Source organism: Sturnus vulgaris, chromosome 2 (genome assembly GCF_052056855.1).
Source record: "Sturnus vulgaris isolate bStuVul1 chromosome 2, bStuVul1.hap1, whole genome shotgun sequence".
NCBI lineage: Eukaryota > Metazoa > Chordata > Aves > Passeriformes > Sturnidae > Sturnus > Sturnus vulgaris.
In genome coordinates, this window is record NC_142244.1 from 22,890,169 (window position 1) to 22,918,028 (window position 27,860).

The 27,860-nt window shown below is 42.2% G+C and overlaps 1 protein-coding gene across 5 annotated transcripts in view; it reads right to left on the reverse strand.

Moving 5' to 3' along the window:
* Positions 1–27,860, reverse strand: part of NME7 (NME/NM23 family member 7) — an 88,559-nt gene that overhangs the window by 1,067 nt on the left and 59,632 nt on the right. For all 5 annotated transcript variants that reach the window (XM_088158892.1, XM_014878600.2, XM_088158893.1 and 2 more), the window contains one exon: positions 13,869–13,976. In XM_088158892.1, coding sequence (XP_088015018.1) covers positions 13,869–13,976 — 108 coding nt within the window. The remainder of the gene's footprint in view (positions 1–13,868; positions 13,977–27,860) is intronic.

Consider the following 27,860-nt stretch of genomic DNA (forward strand, 5'->3'; position numbering starts at 1 on the left):
GCTCCCAGCAATTGACGGGTTCCTACTGCTACCATTTTGGGTGGGGAATGGGGATGTTGTTGCATGGCTCAAAGTTTGGAACTGCCCCAACAATTCAGTTCCTAGGTGAACAGTCTATAACAATTTAAACAAAAAGAAATCAATACAACAAGAACCCCAAACCAAGCAACAAATTAAAAAAAAATCCCAATTTTTATTTGTATAAGACCCTACTAATGGTTAGGTACTTTGCTACCTTTTAATTCTCATTCATATGAGTGCAGAGTCCAAGCACGAACTATTAATAAAGATTCTGACTTATTCCAGAAGTTGGGACGACCATTGTGGAAAACTTAAGGTGTTTGTGTTCACTTCAGTGAGCAAATGTCAAAAAGGGCTCGTGTAACATATTCATAGGAATTGCATATGAAATTAGGCAAAACCAAACCTTTATCCAACATCCACACCCCTATCACTACCATCCCACATTAGTGAAAGCAGAATAGCTGCTCAGATCACTAATTAACCAGGCAGGAAGGGCAGTAGCTACCCCAGCCACATGCCTGCAGCTGCCCACTGAAAAGACCCATCTGGTTCCAGGCTTCAGGACAACTCTGCTACCAAAGGACCACACCCCCACACCCCCATAAGAAACACCCTCCTCAGACATGTCATCTTCCCCCATTAGAAATGCTGCTGTAATTTGTCAGAACTACTAGTGATACAGCACTAGAACACTGCAAGATGGTTAAAAATATTCCCAAACAACCAAAGTCCAAGAAAACCTCATCCCATTCGACCACAAGTAGGTGTAGACTCTCGGCTGGGCATCCAGCTCGCTCAGTGGCACCAGTGCTTTGGATACACAACAGCCTTGATATCAAAACAACCTTTCACAAAGTGGCACTGACACAGCCTCACTGGGCTGGGGCTGGTCAACAGCCCTGCAGGTAGGGTAAGGGCCTCAAGATGTGACATTTCACCAAACCAAATAAAAATGTGCATTACCTTTAAGATTCTTTATTTTAATCTGCTCTATCCACTCTCCTCAGGAAGCCATTACTTTCCTTACTGCCTAATAGGACATTGCATTTTAAACTGCGATTCTGAACATGCTGTTCTTTCTGCCAGATTGACTCAGCATAGTTAAATATAATTGTAGCCATTAAAGTGAATTTTATCTCTCTTCTTGTTATATGGGACACCTGCATTTCATAAGAGAGATGCACAAAAGCACTAGTAAAATAAAAAGCAGAGAGAGAGATACATATTTAACAACACAAGCCTATAAGACTGTGTCTGCATAAACACTTGCACTAATATACACTGGCTCAATTTTACAGCTCTGAGCACTGGCACTGCTGGACTTCTGTTCCCAGCTTGGCCAAGTGCAGGTGTCCAGCACAGGCCAGGTACAGCCCTCGGTACCTCCCCTTGGGTGGGGAGCTGTGCCAAGTGCAAAGAAAAAGGCCGGGTGCAATGGAGTCTGCTTCTTCCTAGGTAATAACTCCGTGTCCAGCCTCAGCCTGGGGTGCTGATACAACTGCTGCCACCACAGGCCCCGTTTCCCTGCCATGGAGCAAGTTTAATTGAGCTGAGTCAACTCCCACCCCTGCCTGGGCTGCCTCAGCTGGAGCTGCATGGCTACCCGTGGCATTTAAGTACTGATCCAGCCCTGCAGCACACACTGACATAGGTAAATGCTGGCCCTGCCTAGTGCCTGCTCACTTGCCACTAGCAACAAAAGGATTTCTGCTATTTTAGTGTCCAAAGCCCCCTTGATTGTGTACAACAAATTTTCCCAAGCTGGGCCAAACAACCTCAGTTTACTTACAACCTGTGCAAAACCTCTTCCTCCTCAATTAGCTTTTATTGGATTGTTCAAGATCCTCACAGACTGTACTGGCAAGGCTCAGTTATCAGAACAAGCAACACTGCATTTCATATACTGTCCAAAACCAGATGCCTGTATGTTCTCTTTATGTATAATTATCTTTATATGGTTCAGATGCCACCCAGCTCCCAGTAAAACCAGTTAAGAGCAGGCATATCTGTGGTATGCAGAAAGGATCCTTCTCTCTAAGAACCTCACCCTTGGGAACATGGCAGTGCTGGACAAGAACCACCAGAACTTAGTTACCCATCCCATGACCACAGGTTATGAGAAAAACCAAGACTTCAGAAGAACCAAGATTTCAGTACTACCAAGAGATTTGGGGTGCCCTCATCCTATGAGGAGACACTTTGATGAACCCCCATTCTAAAAGCACCAGGTCCTTTTCCAAGGAGACTTCGTGATCACTTGCATCAAGCATCTGGATGGGGGTGAAATACTCCAAAATACTCTGTATTTTAGGAAATACAGCTCCTCTTTTTCCCAAGGTGTAAGTATAGTCCAAAACACAGAAAAGGAAGCTGTGCCAGTACAAAATATCTGAACAAGCCTCACATTTGACCAAGGGCACGGTCAGCCTCTCTGAACCAAGCATACCTCTGATCTTTACAGGATCCAAGACAGAGCACAAATCTACACCAGGAGCTGATCTGATACCAACCAAACACATTTCACAGATGCCACCCAAATGCCTTTCCAATGATGCTAAAGTCCAGGTGTGCTCACGGTTTCCCAGGGATGAGACAGGATCTAATTTAACATCAGTATTCCCCTTGCAGATCCCAGGAACCATCTACCTGTTTTGCAGCATGCAGCTATGCCCTCTCTAACTCCTGTTCAGGGACAAATAGCAATAATGCTCAGGAAGTAACAAGTGAATAACCGTGACCTTCTGGCTCTGACCCCATAAACTGCTTCACTGAGGAGGAGTTGAGGGCTGCTTCAGTTTCATGAAGTTTTGCTTCAATCACACTCACTCCTAGCAAAACTCACGTTAATGAACGGCTGCTCTCTCTGAGCACTTCCACACATTGCCACAAAGTTTCAGGAGCTAATACAGCAGGCAATAACAAAATCCAGTCTAATGCCCTGGCTGAGCACAGGCAAGTATAATCTGAACAATGTGTGCCCTAAGAGAATGGAAAGGCCAAGCAAAATTGGAAAGAGGGAAGCAGAGCAAGTGAGACAGCTAGTTTTCCAAAGGAGGAGAGCAAAAGATCTTGGTATTAACACAGGGCCCTGCACAGGCACAAAGTGTGCTGAAGATTTCAAGTGTAAGGCACTTAAAATTTAACTCTCCTTCTGTCCAGAAAACAATGCAAACAGCAATGCTGATGAGAGGTGCCTGCTGAGCAGCTTTGGAGTCAGAGCTTTTGTCAACAGGCCAGACACAGGCACACCTTGAGCTGTTGCAGCACTCCACACAGGTAGAACTGCATCCTCAAAGAAACCCCAGCACCGAAAGGGTACCTCAACTCTCATTCCCCTTGATCCCTGGGCTGGCAGTTTTTGGTAAGAGACCCTGTTAGTCTCTTTCATGGCAGAAGCCAGAGGCCTGACAGGGTGACACGCTAGCAAGATAAGGGCTGTGTTCACAGATTCATTTCTCATCATCACCAGAAAGGCAACAGTAATTTTCAGTCCTTCCTCATCTCTGCAGAACCAAAACTGGCAGCTGAGACATGGAAGCCTTTTCCATCCCTGTATCCATTTAGAGCCTGTCAAGAATCTTGGTGCCTTCCACACAGTTAGACAGACACTCACCAGCACTCTCTCCCCAAAACCACCACTATCTCTTTAGTCAGTGTAGGCATCCAGGCACACAATCCAGTCTTTGCTGACCCAAAGTTTCAGCATCAGTACACTCTCCCTAAACATTTAGGTCGGAAAAATTTTTATGTTATCTCAGTTTGAGGTTTGTAGGAAAGAAGTAGGAAACAAAAAGCTTTTTTTGCCCATTAACATTGGTTTGTACATCTGTATGAACTCATCAATGCTGTTAGCAAGACACTTGCTAACACCTAATACCTAAACCACACTTCAGCTACAGTTCACTCAGCTGATTCACATGACTAAATCATTAGATTAACACACCAAAACCCCCATGGATTCATACCATCCTTTCAGCCACAAGCACTCCAGAAAGAAATCTAGTTATCAAAAGAGATGGTCTACTTACTACTATTGTATGTGTTCTGAAAATAAAGTGTTTTTTTTCCCCAAACAAATATGGAGAGGGTTTAGTTTATTCTAAAAAAAAAAAAAAAAGGACAGGTTTATCACTCCTGCCTCTCTCCCAAGCGTCACACAATGTAAGAAATAAAGCCAGCCAGGCTGCCCAAGACAGAACAATCTGTACACATGCACTTCAACTATCCACATTAATTTCTTAAGTAGAGCTGGGATAAAAACCCCTATGCACCAAAAAAAACAACCTTGCAACAGAAGATTTTATTACATAAACACTACAGAATAACACAGAGTGCACTGTGCTTTTATGTTGTGTGCTGTTAACATGGCCACCCCAAAAACTGTATATGGTTATGTTCAACTCCGAAAACACAGTGGAAGAGAAGGGCAAGGGAAGCGATTTGGAAATTGTAACAATAAAACAAAATATTAGAAAAATGTAAATTCCAAACAGGATGGAAACGAGAGGACAAGACAGTAGTTCATTATACTACAATCATAAATAACAAGGATGAATTTTATGCTATTTACCCTACGAAGAATAAGTGAACTCTGAAACAAATTTAAAGTAACAATATGTTTTTATATCATGTGTAACTACAGTGCTGATTCAGATCTGATTTCTGAAGCATAGATACTTGTAGATTTAACAAGAAGGTACAGGTTCATTGAATCTTCTCAGTCCCCATCATAAGCCAACTGCTCTGTAGCTGGAGCTGAACATATTAGTTCAGAACTCTCCCAACTACTTTTTTAGTAACATCTTTGGTCACCATCAGAACACATCAATGGCTTGGAATGAAATAAAGTCTAAGATCCCATCAGATGTGACAAACTCCAACAAGACAGAAAGTACTGCTTTCCAGAGGATCCCAAGCAGCTCACTGAGTGATCAGGAGCACTGTCTCTGCACTTCACATTTATCTTGAGGGACGCTTGCTTGCCTGCCTCACAGACTTGCTGTGGAGGTCTTGTAAGGATGCCCTTGAAGCAGCAAACTGAGGTGAGACAAGACACTGTAAGTGCACCACAGGTGTCAGTGCAAGCTGCAAACACATCACAAGCACAGGATAAAAGCACTGGAAAGGGCCCCTGCTGCTCATACCTGCAGTATCTAAGTAAAGCCGGGTTTGGATATGTTCGTACAAGCCACAGGCCTTGCCAATGCTGAGCAAAGTCTCTCCAGCCTGCTCACAGAGCACTGACAGTCGTGGTCCTCATGATCTACCAGGTTATGGCCAAGAGAGGAGGAAGTGATCACACAGAGACAAGAACATGTTTTCCAACCACATCACAGATTCAAGCAAGGATGGAAGCAGCAAACAAATAAATAAAGTAGAGGGCACCCAGCATTTAAAGCCTTACCTGAGCAACCGGGGATGTTCAGCATTATTTGTGCAGGAGACCCAATAGGCTACACATGGCAAGAGTGCTAAAATTACAAAGATGAGAGAGTAACAAAATATCCTGAAAGAAACTACCAATCAAAGGCACCACCAGCAGGGGCCTTGCATGCACCACCACAAGCTCCTGCGCTGACTGTGGCTCACTGGGCAAAGAGGAAACGTTCCACCAAACTAATGGCACAAATTTTCCAAGCATAATGCTCAAAGAACCTTCTGAGAGATGTCATTGAATCTAGAAAGCTCCATTTCCCTATGGAATGGGTCAGTATTAAAAGGCCAAGAGTTTGTTCCGAGTCTCATCAGCTTTCAATGATTTCAACACTTGCTGCTGAGTGCCAAACCATGTACTGCCATGGCAGGACTGGACTGAACACCTCAGTGATCCAGTTACTATTCAATGGCTGGACTAAGACAACTACCTGAGGAAGTCCACAGTGCCCGGTTTGTGGCTGGATAGTCTTGGCACACTATCTCTCCCCAGCAGAACAGCAGTAATTGGCACCAATATAGAAGGAAACTTTCCCACTTAGTGACTCTGAATACTTCAGAAAGAATTGCTTCTTGCTCAGACACCTGCTGACATATGTCAGTGTATCTCAGGAACAGCTGTGGATGCATCATTCCTGCCTATGTGCCAGTGCACTTAGGGGCTAAAGATGAAGAATCCAGCTCTTACTGAAACCAGAAGATGCTGGGTGACTTCAAAGAGCCCTAGACTACAGACAACGTCCTTTCAGGTGACCACTGCCATCCTGTTTTGTGTTTGCACAGCTGCTAGCATGGGATCAACACAGTGTCTAAGCCTACAGCACTACAACAGCACAAAACTCGTAGTGGCATGAGACTATGCTTTGAATCATTAGCTATTATTAATTACGAAAGAAGAAGTAGTTTCTAGAGCTTGACAAACTCTAAACTCAATATATCCCATGGTATTGGCATCTATGACAGGAAATCTTATTCACAGTTTTCTATCCATATTAACATATTTGGCTTTGAGTTTTTCCTCCCATATTCCACATATATTTCAACACATGCATGAAAATAGCTGACTTAAATTCTCCTCTTAATTATTGCTGGTTGATGGTAGTCAGTGAAGGAAGCTGCACTGAGAAGGGAAGGGGTAACAGGAAGCACCAGCAGAGCTAATAATTTGTTTGACCTCTGAGAGAGAGGTGGGAGGTGCAACTGGCTGAGGTTAGTAACAGGAAACCACATAAAAATTTATGTGCATCTCACACATGTGTGTTACAGAACCACAGTATTTCTCTTATCCCCCAAATAAAGTGCAGGGCCCCTTGCTCCAGAAATGAAGGATATTCTGAGCTTCTATGTGACTGTAAAACTACATGTATGCTGTAAAACTACAGCATGCCCCTACTGATCTTGCTATATAAGCTGTCCCCCCGGGGCTTTTTTGTCTTCTTTGCTGTAGTTTGCCCATGGTGCAGCTGAGTTGTAGCCCAAATGTTGCTCTGCTTCAGCTGGAGGAAAAGGAGAAATGGAAAAAGGACTCGGGCTTTTTGGTTAAAAATGAGAACATGCTGAGGGAAAGAAAGAAGGCAGCAGTCTCAAAGACACAAACTGGGCCCCAGATGAGTTATCAAGAAGTGTCACGCCTTCCCTCCACCTTGACCTCCCCTCCACAAAATTACTTTGCTCAGTGCAACACAAACACGTGGCAAAAGCCAAGCCCTGTTTATCATATAGGGTACCTTCAGGATCAGGTGAAACTTAAAGGTCTTTGGCAGCTGCTTGGTTCACACTCATTAACTTCTTCCCTCTGACACTTATAAACCCCAGACTTGGCAGAACAAGGGGTTACTGGACCTCGGATTTTACTCAGAAGTGGAAGCACAAGAGGTGAACTATTTCACAACTGTTTAAACAAGTTCCTGGTTTAGTTTGCCTGTCTAGCCCACAAGCATAGTAATTATACAACTTATGCTCAAAATAAGGCTGCACATGACCTAATAATACAATAATCTTTAAAAGAGAAGTCACCGTCTCCAATATCCATCCATCTATTACTGCTATTTTTAATTCTTAATTTCCTTCAGATAGGCCTTTGTAAAAGGATTACGTAATTCTCTGTACCAGTATATATACAGCATCAGGAAACATTGTGAGACAGCATTCCAGTGCTGGCTAACATGTTCTGATATGCAAAAACACCACCAAGTAAGATTAAGTTTTCCTGCACTCCAGATTCTTTCCAACTTGTTCCCACAGCTGTTGGATAAAAAGTCTCAGAAAGTTTAAATGGAGAAGCACTTGAATCATAATAACCATTATCTGACAGACCTCCCTAGAAATCATCTTGTACCAGGGGAGACTGGAATTTCCAACTGACAGACAAAAATAGCTACTGCTTGGATGAAAACTTGGGAGAAAAAAGTGTTAAAGCCAACCCCACTCAAACCACTCAGTTTTATTACTTTTCACTGGAAGCAGTGAAAAGCATTTTACCCTGAATTATGCAGCTCAGTATGGGCCTCTAACAGAAGACTTAATTGCAAAATTGCTGTATGACTGAGTGAAACAATGGCTTCCTTATTAAAATATTTTAAAGACTCCTGAGGGAAATGCGGATGGCTGAAATGCCCTCAGTGAAAGGTTCATTGCCATGCTATGCACTTCTGCTGTGTAATGTTTTACAAACTGGGCTGCTCTGTGAATGGGGAGAGTTAGCTCTTGGCTGGCAGAGGCAGCTTGCCTAATACCAGACAAGTTAATTGGTAACAAGCAATGCAGGAGACCTTTGTTCCAAGTGTGACACACACAAATTCCACACTAAGCATATTGACGCTTCTGAGAGTTACTCATTGACATGCTTTATTAAATTGCTTGGACTACACCTCAATGCACCAAAAAGGACTACTTTAAGACAGCTACATCCTTCTGATGCCTTCTGTCCTAAACTGTTGCACTTTAACCTCAGACCACAGATCAGCTCATTTCTGGTACAGAAGCATTTCCAGGGTGGATGACAGCGAGCATCTTGCAGCACACCCACATGTGCAGACAATGGCAGTGGGTAGCCAAGGAGGCAGCACACAGGAAAGGGCAAGAGTGCTTCTGTAACAGGAAGTGGTTATGGAAGCATGTGTTGTGTTCCACCCTCCAAAGCAGGTGCTCCCCTGCTCACTCTCAACAGCTTGCTAAAATACCACTCTGCCCTCAGCCTCCCTGAATAAATGGAAAGGAAAGGAGACAAAAGACATGCTTCTCCTGGCAGGATCCGGAATGCCAGACCAAGAACAGCTGGCCTCTAGCAGGTGGAATACACACTGCACCAAAAGCTTAGGAGCAGCACAGCTTTTAACACTCAGTAGAGCATTCAGTTTATACCAAGTCTGAGGAAAACGATCACGTTTTTCACTGTCCACAGCACCAGCCTGGACAAAACACTTCTGCTGAACTGGACCATTTGGTCACTGCTTACTGTAAGTATCAGCTCCCATCTCCCCAAGGCCAGATTCAGGCAGCTGAACTTCCAGTGCCAGAGCTGTGGGAGCCTCTGTCCAGCAGATCACCATAGCTAATCTGTCCCTGGGTGATATTACTTGTTTGCTTCAACACCCTAGTGGTAAACCAGTCTCACTGGTGCAAGGCTGAGCAAAGGAACAAAGAGCCTCCAGCAGTTTGTTGCACAGTCTGCCAGTCCCCAGCCCTACACTTGAACACCACTGCACAGCTGAAATTCAAATAAGTGATAGGGAAAAAGCCAACCATCATGACAGCTCTCTCAGAAGACACATGAAACACACTCTTCTTTGATAACAGCAAAGTCATCCCCCTTTGATGAGTTATTTTCATGTCTGTGAGTGCCACAAATAGCTCTGAGGCAAGGGAGAAGGCCAGCAAACGATATTCGAGGAGGTCCTCCCTCCTGCCTGTCTGGAAAGCGGCCCATGACACTGAAAAGTGACACGTCTCTTCACGGTGCCGATGCCCAAGCGGGAGCCTGACGCACCCGGCAGCCATGTGGTGGCACAGGCGGCGCTAGCGCCGAGAGCGCCCCTGGGGACACAGGATTGGGAAGGCAGTTGGCACATCCCCCGCTCCCACGAAATCTTGAGATCACCCCCCCTCTGCAGCTCCACTCGTAGCCTGGCAGAAACACAAAGGCAGGGGTGAGCACACACCCGCAGCAATTGTCACGATATTGTCCAAGGATTAGTCACCGTATTAACAGTGCCGCCCTCGGCAACACGGAAAGAAGCTGTTTCCCGCAGAACCCAAGTTTTATCCATCCCGCAGCAAATTCTTTTTCATTCTTTTATCTCACTGAGGGCAGCATTCTCTCGCTCTGTGTCTAAGTATACACACACAAACACATATGAAGGACTTGGTAATTATGCAAAGAAACCCCATGAGATTGACTGATTGCCCCAACACCATGGCACAGGAACACAAAGCCAGAGTGGGTGGCTCAGCAGGCTGCACTGCAATGGAGAGACCTTTCAGGTTACCCCAGATGAATGCATTCTATCATCTCCAGAGTGATTTTCTGCACTGCAAATGCCCTCATGGAACTGCTCACACAAAAACCAAAATCAAAACCTTGAACTGAACAGTATGAGCAACAAATTACAGGCAGAGCATGACAAACCCCGGAAATTCTGGCTTTGTTATAACTGCAGTTCTAGGCTACCCGTTTTTTAATTATGTGGTTTCCTGCATAATCTAAAAGGTACTGAGCCACTTGAGACCCAGGGAACTGAGGTGTGTGTACAGCACCACCTCCTGTGGGAAGTTTTACTCACTGTATTTTCAGTGATGTGAATAAGGCCTTCATGACTGATTTTTAATTTGACTTCTTTAAAGAGGGATACAAAACTCTGAAGTCTGGTAGCCACAATACCTTGTATCACTACTTTGATTAAGAACTATTCCAGGAATGATAAATTTTAAGGAAACTTCTTTTGTCTAGAGAATGATGATTCATCAGATCCAATCGTTTGCAAGCTTCTATTTCAACAAGATATTTATCAGAAAAGTTCCTCAGGTCAAAGACAATGAGTTGAGAAACAGAATCATCTTTCACCACATGTAGATGACACATCTCTAGTCTGCTAAAGAGAGCAATTCCTTGGCATATAAAATATGCATGTTCCAGTCCTGGCTCTACCTGACTCCAAAGAAACATGAAACCAGGTGAGTACCAATAGTACCTGTTTTATAAAAAACAGAGAAAAAAAAAGAAACTTGACAAGAGGTAGAGCTGTATCTGCTTTGTATGTGGGAAACAAATGCAACCATCTGCTCTGAATGAATGTCCTACAAGCATCAGCAGCTGTTTGAACCTTCAATCATGAAACTGCATCATCTCACAAATACTCCATTGCTATCAGTCTCCCTCCTCTACTCTTCCTCCTTTCTTTCCTCTTCTCATTAAAATGGGAGACTGATGACAAGGCTGAGGAAACAGACTGTTCTGAGCTATTTGTGTCTATCCATTGTCATTTGTAAAAATACATTTTGTACTGATAAGAGGACACACAAGTCTATGAAGTGAATAAGTAAGTGCCTGACCCAGTAAGTCAAACAACTCATCTAAGAGATTTCAAGACTATAGTCACTCTCCTCTATCACTAAATTAGGAATAAAAAGAGCACTTACAGCTCTACAAATAAAAAACACACTGATTTTTCTACTGTGACCAGTCGCATTTAAGGCTCAACTGCATCTCCCTTCCCTTCTTGAGCCAAAGTGAGTTATTCATTAATTCTGATATTCTTTAGTCACTGCCTAAAATGTGAAGTAGTTTGCAGAACAAAGACGGGACTTAAGAGTCATACTGGTGGGAGCAATGCTTGTATTTGCTTTTGGGGTTGGTTTGTTTGCTTGAGGGGTTTTTAAGATTAAAAGTGAACTTTCCTTTTTTCAGATCCATGGAAAAGAGGTCTACGAGAAAAACACTGAAAAACTGCTGTACTACATTATTCAAGTATACTGTTCTAAAATAGGTGCACAAGCAGACCTTTATTTAGTTAATTAGACCTTGTTGTTCCCAAGACAGTGTTGTTCTGTCTCCTTTCACCAAGTACTCCTTAGTCATGATTTTTGGGAGAAAGGTCACAGCCTTGCTCTTCCTAGTGACAGTCAATTAAATGTAAAACACCACAGCCACCTAGAGCTTGGCTATTAACTTCAGGAAGCATGTTATTTAATCCTCAATTACCTATCTCATCTCCTCTAAGAAGTCTCCAGTTGTGGACAATGAGACAGCAACTGCCATTGCAAATTCCTCAAATCTTAGCTAGATTTGAAACTGGGTGATGAAAACTGCAGAGAAGGATGGAGAAATCTTAAGATAGTGCCAGTGTATGGCACTAAAGATACCACGGTTCTCAGGAAGACACCAGTATGTTCCCTTCTACAAGGAAACATGCATCTGTTGTGCTTCCATAAACACTATGCATTTAAGGCCCATCATAGAATACTTGGTCAATCAGCCTTTCCATCTCCATTTGGTTCTGGAAGTTTAAAAGCCACAAAATCAATTAACACACAAACCAACCTATTCAGCTTTCTATACAGAATGTCAACAGCACCAGTTCCTCTACGTTTCTTTCAGGATTCCTTGGGCACTGCAGGCCCTGCACACACCTGTGTGCACACAGGACATGCAGCCACAGCAGGAGTCAGGACTGTGGCAAGGAGACCTAATAAGCTGCTTTAGCATTAGCAGTGTAAATACTCCACACACCAACCAACAAGTACAGCCAAAGCTTCCTTTGTACAAACCCACTGTGCTCAATTCAAAACATTCACTGCTTTATTTACTCACTAAACAACATTGAGTGATGTCCTTTACAACTGCTGGCTTAACCTGGGCTGTTACAGAAGAAACTACAGATTGATGAACAGCCATATTCTGCACACAATTATGCCTATTGTAAAAAAATATCTCAGATCACTTTCCCAAAAAAAGACAATCAATAAACAACTGTTAGAATAATCAGACTGCACCAGGAACTGCAAGGTGTGTACTCAGAGTAATACTAGATCAACAATTTCAGTTATGACTGAGCTGCAGGATTCAAAGGACAAACACATGTAATGGAGACTCTTAAGAAAGAATGCCAGCCTCAGTTTTTGTTTTGGAGAAGTAATTCTTGCCTCACTTATAGCAGCTCAATTTAAACAACCAGAAAATCTGCTTTAGACTAACATAAAGGCAACAGACTGTGGAAATTCTGATGGAGTACTAAAACGTTCTTTAAGGTTTGGCATGTTTAATTTTTCCCTTACAGGCTATGCCTTTTGTTCTGCTGCCGCTGGAAAGCAGTGGCCGAGGAACTTCAGGCATTGCTTCTATAAATCCTAAGGCAACAAACTAAAAGTTGTCCATTTTTAGTGACATCTTGAAAACACTCAAAAAAGCTGCAACTTTGTTTATACTGGTTGCCACTCTCAGTGCTGAATTTCATTAGTCTGTGCCTTAAACTAGATGGGATTTTCTAGCAAAAGCACTTTAACCCACAGGTTATCTCATGGAAGGAGATGGTGATGAAGTTAGCTCTTTCTCACTCCCCCATGAAACCACTGTTTTGGCAATGTAAAATTATCTAAGTAGGACAACATCTGCTGCTACATGATTCTGCTACACCTGACAGCAAAGCACTCACAAATATATACAGATAGCAAAAAATAAGCTGTGCATACACTAGAAAAGCATCTCCATTGACACATAGATCCAAGACTACTTACCACTTCAACTCCCTGCTATGGACCTTAGTTTTGAGGCACAAAATTAAGTGAATGAGCATGTTCTGGTTTTCATAGTGAGTACTTCTGTCTTTACAAATTCCCTTAATTTAACATTTTTTCTTTTTATTGGACTTTAATGAAGGCATACACAGCCAAAATGAGATAATAATTAGTAAGTTAATATAAAACACAGGAAATATCAACCAATGTGCGTAAGTATGAGTATCTACAAATAAACCAGGCCCCTATCTGGAGGATTCGAATCCCTAGTAACTGTAATATTCCAAGCTCTACAAAAGCTCACTCTAGAGACAATCTAGATCAGGAGTCAGGGTGTTCATCCAAGAAGGGGCTAAGAAAGTGCCCCTGCAGAAGCACTGTCAGGTACTGATATTCAGACCCAAGGACACATTCAGACTAAGAAAAGACTCTTGAGTTTCATTACATTGAATGCTTCATTGTACCATATTCATTCAAGAAAAGTGCATGGATGAATTTTTTTACACTATCAAAATTAACTGGGTCAAATGCCTCTAATAAACTCTCTTTTTGTGTCTAGTCTGGTCTACAACAGAGCTACTCCACATAGCCACTTACTGGCTTAAAAGAGTGTCAAGAGATGCATTTCACTGTATAACTTCCTGTGAAATATAAGAATATGTTTGTCTAACAAGCCTTACCTCTAAAAGTCCATCTTCAGGCAGGTCTGTGCAGTGAACGGCATTCTGAATCTTGTCCTTCCCAAAGACAGCACGCAGAGTTCCAGGTCGGAGGTGACGGGCTAATGCCTATTGGATGCAAGCAAATCAGAAGACCTTTGTGAACCACACTATTTTTTTGTATCATGGATGCAAGAGAACTCTATAAAGTAAAATATTATTATGCTATTAAAATACATGTAGTATATTAAAACATGTGTAGTACACTATAAAAGAAAACATAGATTGAAAGCAGCCCTCAGGAGAAGGACTTGGGGGTGTTGGTGGACGAGAAGGTTGACATGACCCAGCAACATGCCAATTGTATCCTGGGCTGCATCAAAAGCAGCATGGCCAGCAGGGCGAGGGAGGAGATTATTCTTCCCTGTTCTACTCTGGTGAAACCCCACCTGGAGTGCTGCATCCAGCTCTGGGGCCCCCAACATAAGAAAAAGCATGGACCTGTTAGAGTGAGTCCAGAGGAGGGCCATGAATGAAGCACCTCTCCTCAGCACAGGCTGAGAGAGTTGGGGCTGTTCAACCAGGAAGTCTCCAGGGAAATCTTAGAGCAGCCTTCTGGTACCTAAAGGGGGCTACAACAGAGCTGGAGAGTGACCCTACTAGGACAGGTAGTGGTAGGACAAGGGTGAATGGCTTTAAATTGAAAGACAGCAGGTTTAGAAAAATATTAGGAAGAAATTCTTCACTTCCAGAGTGGCGAGACACTGAGACAGGTTGCCCAGAGAAGTTGTGGATGCCCCATCCTTGGAGGTGTTCAAGGACAGGTTAGATGGGGCTCTGAGCAACCTGTTTTAGTGGAAGGTGTCCCTGGCTATGGCAGGAGGAGGAACTACCTGATCCTGAAGATCCCTTCCAATCCAAACCATTCTATGATTCTATAAAGAGAGAAATTCTAACCTGGACTACACACATAGACAACTGCTGAAAAAAGACCAAGACTATAAATACCTGCTGGAAATTGGGTAAATCAAGTCACGTTGGGTGGCATACAGGACCCTTCATATTGCAGATACACCTTACCTTGTATTAACACAGTTAGCTCATGTTAAGACCTTTGCAGCTCTCAGGCACAGGATGCGCTGTCCCTGAGCAGACCCAAACGTGTTGCCTTGCAGACTGCTTCCCTTAACATGGAGCTACTTGCTTCAGAACTTGACATTTGTGAAGTCCAGATGCTGAACAACCTCTCAGTCTTCTCTTTTGACACTGTGATTAGTGCCAACACCTGATACCCCTAAGGATCAGTCCAGACTCTACATCTTTCTTTGTTCTTTGAAATTAACATTTCAATACTCTTCTTCATCTACAATGCCAAATACCTCTTAGGACTCTCATAGGCTTTTTTACTACAGCAGATACTCAGGTCCTGCGATAACATTCCTCTCCTACATCTTTACTGTGGCATTTCTCTCATAACCCGGAGGACTGCTTTCATTGGCTCTCCCCTCCACCATATTCTTTGTTTCAAACCACAGTGAAGTGCTGCTGTACTTATCTGCACTATCACTTTGTACTGTTGTCTTTTAACCCCTTTCCTATGCCACCCATGCACTTGGCCTCTCCTCCCAACTGCCTGGAGTCTCTTCTCCAAGATCTATCTCATGCACAGGGAAATTAACCCAGTTTTCCCTTCTCAAAACCCTTTGGATGTTCTCCCGGGAGTACCTGTGAGGGGACAGGTGGATGATAAGCTCACACTACAGCTACTGAACAAAGAAAAGAACTCCTTCCTTGCCAACAAAGCCTCCATCAGCTCCTCTCTGAATAGGCACTGGGTACATTAGGGTGTAATTGCTTTAGAAGTGGCCAGTGCAGCCAGAGTGCCACTCCCGGGTGTTTGTTTCAGTGTCACAGTTGGAGGTTACTGTTCCCACAACTGAGTCATCAAACTTGATTGTCCAAGCATTTCTTAACTTTCAGTGTCAAATGCGTTTGAAGTGACTTCATCAGTAGCTCTCAGCTGACCTGGAAAACCTTGTAGAGGTAAAAATCAGAACCAGTCCATGATGCACAGTTTCTTCTGGGATGGCAGTGAATGTTTTAAGCTAGTCCCAAAAGTCCTCACAAGAGCATTATCTGACTACAACACCCTTTGTCCACTTTTCAGCTTCACCCATTGTTTACCTCATATTACCAAACTAAGACAATTGGACTTTGAGGGCAAGGACTTCTTATAGCTCAGCAAGCCCTAGGTATTTTCCTGTCATAACAATTATTATTATCTGTTACTGAGAGGAATGTTAAATTTGTCTTTACAAATGAGTTGTGGATCAGCCTATAGATAAGGCTAGCACTGAGAGATAAAAGAAACAATGGGATGGATCCCACTGATTGATGAATGGAAAGAGATATTTGCCTTTACAAACAAACTGTAGGGCTGCTGATAAATGAAATTGGATATCGAAAGATGAAAGAAGCAACGAGGGGAAAACTATGAATTCTATAAGAATTAAAAATTAAAAGGGAGGGTTATACATTAGAGGGGAATTTCAGGTATCAGGCGTTCCGGGAAGTCTGTGCCTCTCAAGTACCTCAGCCAATGGGGAAAGAGAGAGGGAAATGCGGCCGGGAAAATAGGATAAAAAGGAGGCTGCGTCCTCCAAAAATTTGAGAGATCCCAGGGGAATGTCCCATGGCCTCTCCCTTTATTCGAATAAAGCAAAAAGGACTCCTCTGTCTCCTTTTTGGACATAAACCTCTGGTGTTTGTGGATTAATTTTCCTGACATTACCTACCCAGAAGACAATTAAACTGCTTTAATGCTTAGAGTGTGTATAACCCAAAACATGATATGAGGAGAAGTTTCAGTTCCTCATTGTTACTGTGTATACATCACAGGTTATACAAGATCTTTTGATATCAATGTCAAGGACATTTGAATAAGACACACTCAACATCAAACAAACTTTGCTTCGGAGGAAAGTTCAAGAGTTTCACTTAAAAAAAAAAAAGCCCCAAGGAGAAAAAAAACCCTCTTCTACATGGTGCTCATTAAAGGCTTGAGATAAGGAAGCCTGCTGGAGAAACAAAAGTCACATGTCAGTTAACTATAACTATGTGACACTTTAATCAAGCCTTCCTTCAAGCAACTGTTGATTACAGTAACAACTAGCTGTAAGGAAGCTGGTAATAGCACTGTAGCTTTCAATCATTTTAATGAAAGTTTAGGAATACTAGAAAAAAATGATCATAGCTATGTAACCTTTGGAAACAATTTAGAAACAGCTCAAGTCTAAAATGCTAAAGCCTGGTATTTTATATTCTGTTTACTGCCTATCCATCAAAACCTCTGTTGCTCAAAGTGTTCTGTCTTCCAATAGGTACAGAAATGCTGCTTCTTATGAAAATTCCACAAGATTTTCCTTGACTCATTTTCCTCATCAAATCCACTTTTTTTCTTCTCTCTGTTTTTTAAGAGCAGCTATCTTCTTTTGACTTACCATTTGTTCTAAGCTATCATTTCCACTTCACAACTTCATGACAAAAGATGTCATGTTTTCATCCTGTGGACTCACTCTCACTCACTAATGTTGGCAAAAGCTCCTGCTGTTGCACTGCTGTGCAATCTCCTGTTCTTCCATTTTCAATGCAGGTTGCTACACATCCTAGTGCCCTCCTGAAACTCAAAGGGAGATGCATTCTGTTCTGCCTGCGATTGCATTGGATCAGAAATGCTCAAAGGTAGATCCTTCAGCACTTTACACTGTTAGCACCTGATTAATAAGAATCTAAATAAGCCTTTCTTGCCATTAGTAAACAAACAGGATGAAACAGTCTCTGCTTACATTTACATAGTCAAAAAAAAAGTACAATAATTGTCAATTCCAAAGTTTTACTATTTCACTGCTTTCTTATTACACCACTGAGGAATCATGAAGAAACAAGGCCTCTGTAAATGATGGAAATACAAAGCGCTGTACAGCTCATATATTGTGTCCTTGTGTACATATGGCTGGAAATCTTGCAAGTGTTCCAGGGACGAAGAGAGTGGGCCTTGGGTTGGCTTCCCCATGCATCCCCCATTCCCTTTAAAATCTTTTTCCTAAGCTTCTGGCTGAGTCTAGTTTCTGGAGTATGTGTTTTGTGCAATGGTTTTGCAATGGAAAGGAGTTGAGAGTGGGATGATGGAGGAGTTAAGAGCAGCTACAGCTCTACCATATCCATGAGAGAAGACTGATGTGTGTGTGCTGGAGCTTTGTGTGCATGTGCAAACAGGGATGACACAAAACTGGTACCTCACACAAGAAGACACTGTCCATGGCAAAACAAAACAGGGCTGCTGTACCAAAAGGCTTCATCCTCTCTGGCCTTATTCAGTAGGTTGTTTGATCATCCCTTACAGCTGGGCTTTGATCGACAGGTAGCCCCTTGAAGATCCTTATCTCGTGTGAGATACAGATGCATATATTTCATGTTTCTCTTTATCATGTAACTGTGTCCAATGCAACAACTGCCTGTATGAAGTACTTAGCATATTTTTAAATTTTTTCTATTTCTACACAAGTGAAACCAAACAAAAATGTCACCAATGCCAGTAATACGTCAAAATCAAACTGAAAAAAATCATAAACATATTCATAAGCAAAGCTCATTAACTGTCTTTCCTCCAAAAGGCTGAGATTTTTTCATGGGCTGGATGGAAGTTATATAGAATAGTAACATGTATTTGAGCCAAAACTGCAGATTTCAAGAAAACTTAGCCAAAACCACAAATTTCAAGAAAATCTGTCCACCTTTTCTTAAGCACTGTCCTGAATATTTAATTGAAAGACTACTATTTATATAATTAATTTATGAATAAATTAATATTTATTAGAAAGGCCACCGAGTGGATCAAAACTACACAAAAGAAGCTTCACAGCCTGAAATTTCGTTCTTCTTAAACATGAACTAGAATGAAGGAACCTTGAAAATTTACCGTCTCTCTTGAATGAAGCAGAATAAAAATAAGAGTTTGATCAAACCCTCTGTGTTGGTTTGAAAGTAAAACCAGTGCGAGACTCCAAGTCAGTAATACAATTTAATAGGAGAAAAGAGAAAAAATAAAATACATGCAATAATATAAAAGAAACAACCACCGACAAAGTCAGAAATACAACCTGACACCCTGTCAGTCAGGGTGTTGGTAGCAGTCCCTATAAATGGTGGCTGCAGTCCTCCTGGATGACGGATGTGGTTCTGTTGAAGCAGTGCTCCTGTAGAAGGTGCAGTTTTCCTCCAAAGATCCAGCGATGATGTGGAAATGGTCCGACTTTCCTCTGGGATCCAGTGGAAAGGACTGCCTTCACATCCCAAACTCCAGTTTTTTTATCTAGGTAGGAAAGGCGTGTCTCCTTCCACTGGCTGGGGGCATCTCCCAATGGGATGATGTAATCTTATCAGTCACACAATAGGACTTAATGGCCCATTAACAGAATATATCTTCTGGAGGAAGGATGGGTTGTGAATAGATAACGATGATCATCCCCCGATCTTATCAGATGGCACATCAGCAGAGGATATCTCCCACAGAGATAAGGATCACCACCCCTCCCACATTTTAACACATGGTGATAGAATACACATTTTTGCATTATACCCCAGGACAACCTCACAAGCCAGTGTGCTCACCGGGTAGGCTCCTCCTTTTAGTTTTGCTTTCAGATCAGCAGCACTCAGAGGATCTCTTGGGCTGCAACATACCGCACAGATCACTCTATACTCTCAGTAAAACAGTTTTCCTATTCTAGCTGAGCCCTGGCTGTGCGCCTGCTCCTTGGTCTTCTTGGCATTCCTCATTCATCACTTTCTGAAGGCCTTGTGTTGACTTGGTCTCACCACCTCTGCCTTCCTCACCCTGCACTCAGGAAGCTTTTTCTTTCTGCAGCTATCCATGCTCTGCTCCGGACAGAAATGAAGTGATGCCTCTCTCCCCCTGAGGGTGCCACCTAATCCAGAAGGCAGAGCCAGCCTCAGGCAAACAAGCAAGTGCCTTTCTCCTTCTAAGGACCAGCTATGCCCTTGTCAAGAGAACAGACCACACATTAACTTTGAACAAATAAAATAATGTGAATTCCACCACTCACCTTGGAATTTGTCTGGCTGACCTTTAGGCATTGGAAAACCTACTGCCTCATCCAAGCAAGGCACCTGAGTTTCCTCTATAGTGCATAAAAACGATCTAAAACATTTGCAGCACAGCAATTATGGAAGCTAAGGAAGGATAAGTGCCTCTCTCTCTACATATCATCATAGCTCTTCAGGTGACTTTTATTTTCAGGGAATTTTAGAATCAGTCATATCAAACACTCTTGGTTGCAGTAGGGAGATGGACAAAACACTCCTACAAGCCATCAGCAAGAGGTAACCATGATAAAAGCAGTATAGTCTTTGTCATGCAAGAGAGGATACTAGGCAAGCAATGCTGATCAAAGCTACAAACACTTGAATACTACTGCTACTGTGAGAACAACCTCAGATCAGTCCAAGAGATTATTAACAGAAGTTCTCATCCAAAGACAAATGCTTAAGTGCCAAAGTGAAATCTGTGAAATCACAGGTGACCTTGTGCATGATACCAAAAGGGCTAGCTTGCTTCATATGTTTTTTTTTTTGCAGTTCATACTGGAAACTCTAGCCAACCACTTGTGACGTGTGTGCTTCCCGATTTACCTCAGCATTGCCCTAACTTATGTTGCTCAGTTTCATGCAATAGGTCGCCTGGAAATCAACATCAGCTGCTGCAGAACATTTTTCTACTCCTCCAGCAATTCAAGATCCATTTCATCACCCCCAAATGCAGTACTAACCCTTCTGTCTCTATTACAGAGAAAAATTTCATAAGATGTTGATGCTGTTGCCACTGTAAAAAGTTTAACTGAGGAAGAATTTTGCCTTGAAATCTGGCATCTACCTGTAGAAAGGTACTTCATAAAGCTTCTAAATACAAAACCAGGTCCATGTTAAAGAGCATACAAGCGGCTTCTTTCAGCTTTTCTCTTTGCATTCCACATGAGCTGCAGCAATGTCATGTACAAATACAGAGCCAGTATCAAAGGACTTACACAGACTTCAAGGGAGTCAGTGTTACCTGAAAGTACTTTTGTACTTTCCACATATCACAAAAAAAACCCCAAAAAACCAAAACCAACCAAAAAAAAATTTAAAAAATCAAGCCAGAACAACCTCCTTTAAACACACACACTAAACTCCCCTCACTTTTTAATCTTTATCACAAGACAAACTCAAGAGCCTGGAAAAGCTGCATTCAAAGTCTTTATAATATTAAGCCTAACCATCTCTCCCCTTAGCACTGTGCACTTCACTTATCATTTCCAGGTTGTCTTCTCCTGGCTGATGGCAGAATAGATCACTTATTGTCCGTTCTGACTTACTATCCATTCTGACAAGGTTCTCATACTTTTAACTGAGCCAAGTCTGTGTGCACATAGTTCTGTATGTGAGTGTGTCTGTAAAGATTTGTTCAGCAAATGAATTGATCTGATCTAGGCAACAGCAGTCAAATTTTCAATTGCAAGGCCTATAAAAAGTGCATCTGAGGCACAACTCCTTCCAAAATCAAACAGTTTTGCAACAGTAGCAGCAACTTCTCAAACCATAGCATATTTTATTACGTAAGCTTACTCTTGAGTAAAAAAACCAAACCAACAATCTGTCTACTTTTCTGTTTATTTTAAAGTCAGTCAACTTCTGAACTACCAGTCTGAAGCCCTGTATCTTAAGAAGTTTTGTTAATGGACCTAAAATTATATTCCATACTCCAGTGCTGGCAGTTTTCTGGAAGCTCACAAGTCTGTACAAGTTGTTACACTGTCTCCTCCTCACTCTCCATCCCCTTAGGCACTTTGATTCCCTCTGTTTCACTCCCACAGGTTCCCTTACCACTCCTCCTCCAAGGCAGCCCAAAGGTTCTGCACCAGCTCTCTGTGGGTTCTCTGCTGTGGGCAGCACGCATGGCACATTTGCCAGCCTGAGACAGTATTTTCACTGGTCTTGGTGCTTCTGGTTGATGTTTAAGTGATTCTAATGATAAGTGCCCTGCTCAGAAAGTTTGTGTGCCATTGCCAATATGCTGAACTTGGGCAGCCACATGCCTAAGTTAAGTGTGAATTACACTGGATGGTGAAACCTTGAAGATAATTGAGATACCAAGTACAAGCTGGTCACAAAATAGGAATAAAGATAAAATATCCAGCTTGTCCCATTATCTGGGTGCAATAAGGGATATTTATGTTACTTGGCAAGCTGGAAAAAGGAAGCATTTAACAACTGAAAACCAACTAACCTCGTAAGACATCAGAACATGCAGTATAACTGTAAATTGCATTATTAGATGCTTTAAGTTTTAAAGGTGAGATTGTCCTACTGATGCTTTTCCAGTGCCTTCCAAGGCACCCAGAATATCATCCATTTATTAATTCATCTCCAAAACAAGACAAAAACACACTAGGCTGCAAAAGATATTTTGGGATTTTATTAATTCAGATTAGCAAAATACGTGAAAAGCCTCCAGTAAAAGTCACTATGAAGTTGCAAGATATTACTTTTCATCTGCAGATATTTTGGCTGATTTTTCCCTAGTTAGAACAAGAATAATTACAAATTATCTTTTTCTCGGAATTTTTTTAGATTACATTCTACATTTGCGAAGCAGTCCAAGTATCGGAGCTTTACACTTTGCAAAGAAGAAAAAAATGCTTTGAAATTCTACAGAGATTTCCCAAGGTGAACCAATTTTGGACCATGCACTTCAGCAGAAGATGGAGATGGATTGAAAGATATAATTCACTGCTGCAAAACCTGAGAGATCCTTCTCATTTGATTCTTAGCATGGAAGAGACCTTCCCCTTCCCTAAAACTTTGCAAGAGCAACCTTGGAGGCAGCAGTGCTGCCATCTTCCCACGCATTTGTGAGCAGCCCTGTTCTGATGGAAGGAATCACTCATTACTTGTGTTATAAGTGTGTTTTAAAAGCCCCTGCTCTGTTCAAGAGTACCGGTATTAGCCAATGTGCCTATACATACTAACAGATGGTTCTTGGCCTGGAAAACTTAGAGGAAAATTTATAGGAAGAGATATAAAGAACAGAAAATAGCAGGATGGATCCCATTTTCTGAAGTGAGAAACCACGTCAGTGAGACAATAATTTTCCAAGGGCACAAAGAAATACATATTTAAGAAGAATCACAAGTTCAATGTCTAACTTTCAGCTCTGATCTTTAAAATCTCAGATCACTTTCTCAAGTATTCTCTCTCCTTGATGTAATGCTTTGTAATTCCTGGGTAGCACTCTGATGATAAGCCACAGTCTGCAGAACTCAGACCATACCAGGCCACCTATGAGAACCCGAGAGCTGCCATGTGAATATGAAGAACTACTGCTCACCTATCTTCCACCCTGACCATGTTCTAGTCCCTTGATGTGTGAAGTCAATGGAAGCAGAGAAAGGAAAAACTTCTTATTAGGAATATTCAAGTGAAGTCCCATGTGCAAAGAAACTGATAAAAATTCTGCTCAGGTGGTCCTGCAGCAGAACGGAGAATGTCAGCCTGAATTAAACAGACCAGCTAGCAGCACCCCAAATTATTCGGCAAGATCTCAGAAATTGAATTAATAATTTTATATCCAGCTTCTAAAAAATGCTTTTGTTTAGTTAACAGTGTCCCTAGGCAATGAGACCAGTGATACATACTGAAAACTATTGCTGCAGTTTTTCTCACAACTATGCTATGGCTGTCAGCAGTTGATGAGAGACGGAAGAATAATAACAATAGTAACAACAACAATATCCATCATCATTATAAATGTAAAACCAGACTACTTTTTGTTACAGAAGGGAAAGCTTAGGACACAGTACTTGTTTTCATCCATTTTGAAGCCTTCATTAATGTAGTTCAAGCAGAAAATAACTGCAGATACAGAATCACAGAATAAGCTGTCTGGGAAGGGTACCACAAGGACTGTCAATCCAAGTCCTGACCTGGCGCATGACACTCCAAGAGTCACACCATGTGTCCAAGATCATTGCCCAAATACTTCTTGAACTCTGTCAGGCTTGGTGCTGTGACTACTTCCCTGGGGAGCCTGTTCCAGTGCTCAGCCACTCTTTGTGTGAAGAAACTTTTTGTAATACTTAACCTAAATGTCCACTGACACAACTTCAGGCCACTCCCTCAAAGTCCTGTCACCCATCACTGCAGAGCAGAGATCAGTGCCTGCCCCTGCTCTCACCCTGCCAAGGAAGCTGTAACTGCACTGAGGTCTCCCCTCAGTCTCCTCCAGGTTGAGCAGACCAAGTGCCCTCAGCCCCTCCTCACAGCTCCACCTCAAGGCCCTTCTCCATCTTGTATTGTGGCACCCAGAACTGTCCCCAGCACTCGAGGTGAGGCTGCTCCAGCTCAGAGCAGAGCAGGACAATCCCTCCCTGAGCCCGCCTGTGATGCTGTGCCTGATGCCTCCCAGGACGGGGTTGCCCCTCCTGGCTCCAGGGCACTGCTGACTCAGGTTCAACTTTCCATCAACCAGGACCCCCAGGTCCCTTTCCATGGCATTGCTTTCCAACATCTCATTCCCCAGTCTGTCCATACATCCAGAGTTGCGCCATACCAGGTGCAGAATCCAGCACTTTCCCTTGCTGAACTTCATATACAGTTGGTTATTGCACAGCCTTCTCACTTGCCAAGGTCTCTTTGTGGGGTCTGCCTTTGAGGGACTCAACAGCTCCTCCGAGTTTAGTATTATCTGCAGACTTGCTCAGTATCCCTTCTAGCCCTGCATCCAAGTCATGAAGATGTTGAAAAGCAGAGGGCCAAAGATGAAGCCCTGCAGAGCCCCACAAGTGACAGGCCACCAGTCTGATGGCACTCACTGTAACCTTTTGTGCCTGACCTGTGAGCCAGCTGCTCACCCATCCCACGACATGTTTCTCCAGCTGTGCGCTGGTCACCTTGTCCAGAAGGATTCTGAGAGAGACAGTGGTGAAAACTTTACCAAAATCCAAAAAGATTACATCAACTGGCTTCCCTTGATCAACGGGGTGGATCATAAAAGGAAATCAGGTTTGATAAGTAGGACTTTCCTCTCACAAAGTCGTGCTGGCTGTGATCAATGACTGCCTTGTCTTTCAGGTGTTTTTCAATACCTCCCAGAATAATCTTCTCCATAATTCCAATTTCTCTCATATAACAATTTATCATCAAGAGTACCTAAGATACACTGTGATCTGAAGCTCCTTTTCTTTGGCTGTTACTAGGTCTACTACCAATTTATTGACCAAGCAGAACCTGAATAAGAAGTCCTCTGGGATAAGGAAGAGAGGAAGGCAAGTCACGCACTTCTAGGAATTGACTAATCATTCTTAATCTGCTGACTGAAAAACATGAAACCTTCTGAGACAGTTACAGCCAACTTCAGTATACTCAGGATCACAATGTCATCATGGTTGTGTGGAAAAGTTAACTGTTCTACTGCCATTTTTCTACATGGTTATTACTTTCTCTATTGTACAATTTCACCAAGCACTTTGTGTGTTGACTCTTGCTAACTGCCATTTACAGAGCTCTAGAAAAAGCACCTGCAGCCTGTTCTACCACGTTGTACTTTGATTTTCTTAAAAATTCTACCTTTATTATTTTCTTAATTTTTAAAAAAATGAAATATCACTTATATTACGTCACAACTTGAAGTATTTGCAACAGCAAAGCATAACCAATACGTTCCAACAAGAGGCTGGGACAAATTCTAGTGAAGGACAAGGCTATCTACAGTAAAAAAACCCTCGAGTCAAGCATGTAAGTAAACACTCTTAATCTATTCAAATCAAAGATTCTACAAACACACAAGGTCACCATGATCAGAATGCTAAGAAACTAAAGGAGAAAATAGCTGTTTAGTGCAATAATAGTATAATTTTCTTTCCCAGACAGAGTGGCCTCAGAACTTGCAATCTCTTTTATCACTGCTCCCTTTTCCAAGGAAGAACTGAAGCTATAAGTTGTTTTTGGCTTTTTCTTTTTTTCCTGAATATTTCTTTCCTGGTATTTTATATAATAAAAAACATTGCTGTTCAAAGTAATAGAGTGATTTGCTGCGTGCTGTAACCAAACAGAACACAAGGGAAGCAAGGAAAACAACCATGTAGACTGAAATTAACCCAGAACCATCATATTCTCTGAAAGGCTCTTACCTTGCCTTTATGGACTGAATATAGTAATTAATCTATTTTCAGAAACCTCAGCAGCTACAGCAGAACCTTAAAAAGAACAGTCCAAAGGAAAAAGAAGGGAGAAAAAAATACTAAAAAAATTAAAAGAAAGGGAATCATCAAGGAAGACAGACATCCTCTGACTGCATGAGGATACTACAACCTGAACGTTCTGATGATCAGCTGTTTGTATTGCTGACAAAGACTGTTTTCATGAGGGACATATACTCTTGTTTTTAAATGGTATTAAAACCCTCCCACAGGCCAGGTAAATCACATTGTAATCCAGTGCAGCTGTGAGAAAGAAGCCCTGGAGAGAACACTGCAGATTACCTTTGATCAACCCAACTGTGCAAAATTACATGGTATATTTGTCTATACTAGGCTGCTATCACACGATCAGCTGCTATGTTAGAAGCCTCCCTGTCTTAGGTTGCAATGCAAGATGTAATCAGAAGCATGTATTCTATCACCATCTGTTGAAACCAGGTGGAGCAGTGATCCTTACCTCTTCCATGACCCATCCTTCATAACTCCGGGGGGGGGGGGGGGCGGGGAATATCCTCTGTTAATGGGCCAGCTGTTAAAACCAGGTGAGGCAGTGTTCTTTATCTTTTCCATGAACTATCCTCTGTCCAGGGAAGTATCTTCTGTTAATGGGCCATTGACTCCCACTGCATGACTGATAAAAGTACATAAGTACATCATCCCATTGTGAGATGCCCCACACAGGGGGAGGAGCCAAGTATTCATCACCACGATAAAATCTGAGATTTGGAACATCAGAGCAGCCTTTTTCCACTGGATTCCCAGAGACCCATCTTCATTATTACTAGACTTTCAGAAGAAAACTACACCCTTCTACAAGGTGTGCTTCAACGGAACCACATCTGTCACTCCAGGAGGGCTGCAGCCACCACTTAATTGGACTGCTACCAACACCCGGACTGATGGGGTGTCAGGTTGTATTCTGACTCTTGTCAGTGTTTTGCTTTCTTGTATTACTGTATTTTTATTTTAGTTTTCCTAGTAAATAACTGTTATTCCTATTCCCATATCGTTGCCTGAGAGCTCCTTAATTTCAAAATTGTAATAATTTAGAGGGAGAGGATTTATATTTTCCACTTTAAGAGAAGCTCCTGCCTTCCTTAGCAGACACCTGTCTTTCAAACCAAGACACTACCTCTTTTTCTACAGTAGTGGGAACCAAAACTTTTCCCTTTAATGCATTTAAGACACCTAAGCAGAAATACAATAAAGATATGATATTTTGAAATGCATTGATTTTGTATTCTTTAGACACAAACCAAGCAAATGCCAAAAGAAGCTAGGCAAGCACTTCTAAAATTTTGTGTGGTCACTTTTAAAATATAATATAAGCCATCAGTACAAGATACTACATCTGTAATACCACCCTGAAGTATGGCATTTATTCAAAGCTTAGAGAGAACATTATCAGGAAGATGTGGAAGCATTACTTTTGCAGAACAAGACCTGCAGATGGACAGCTATTACCAAAACTCAGTGCAGTCAGTAAAACCCGACCTCCACAACACTGAATAGACACATTTATGTAACTCACAGCATTTATAAGAATCTTGTGTTCATCACAGTTGCTTAAAATAACCACTTCTTTAATAACACACACCTACTGCTTTGGGATGTGCTCAGTCTGAGTGCAAAGGGAACCTTTCTGATTTCTAAGCCAGTCTTCCAGTCTTCATTCCCACCTACCTACAGATACAATTAG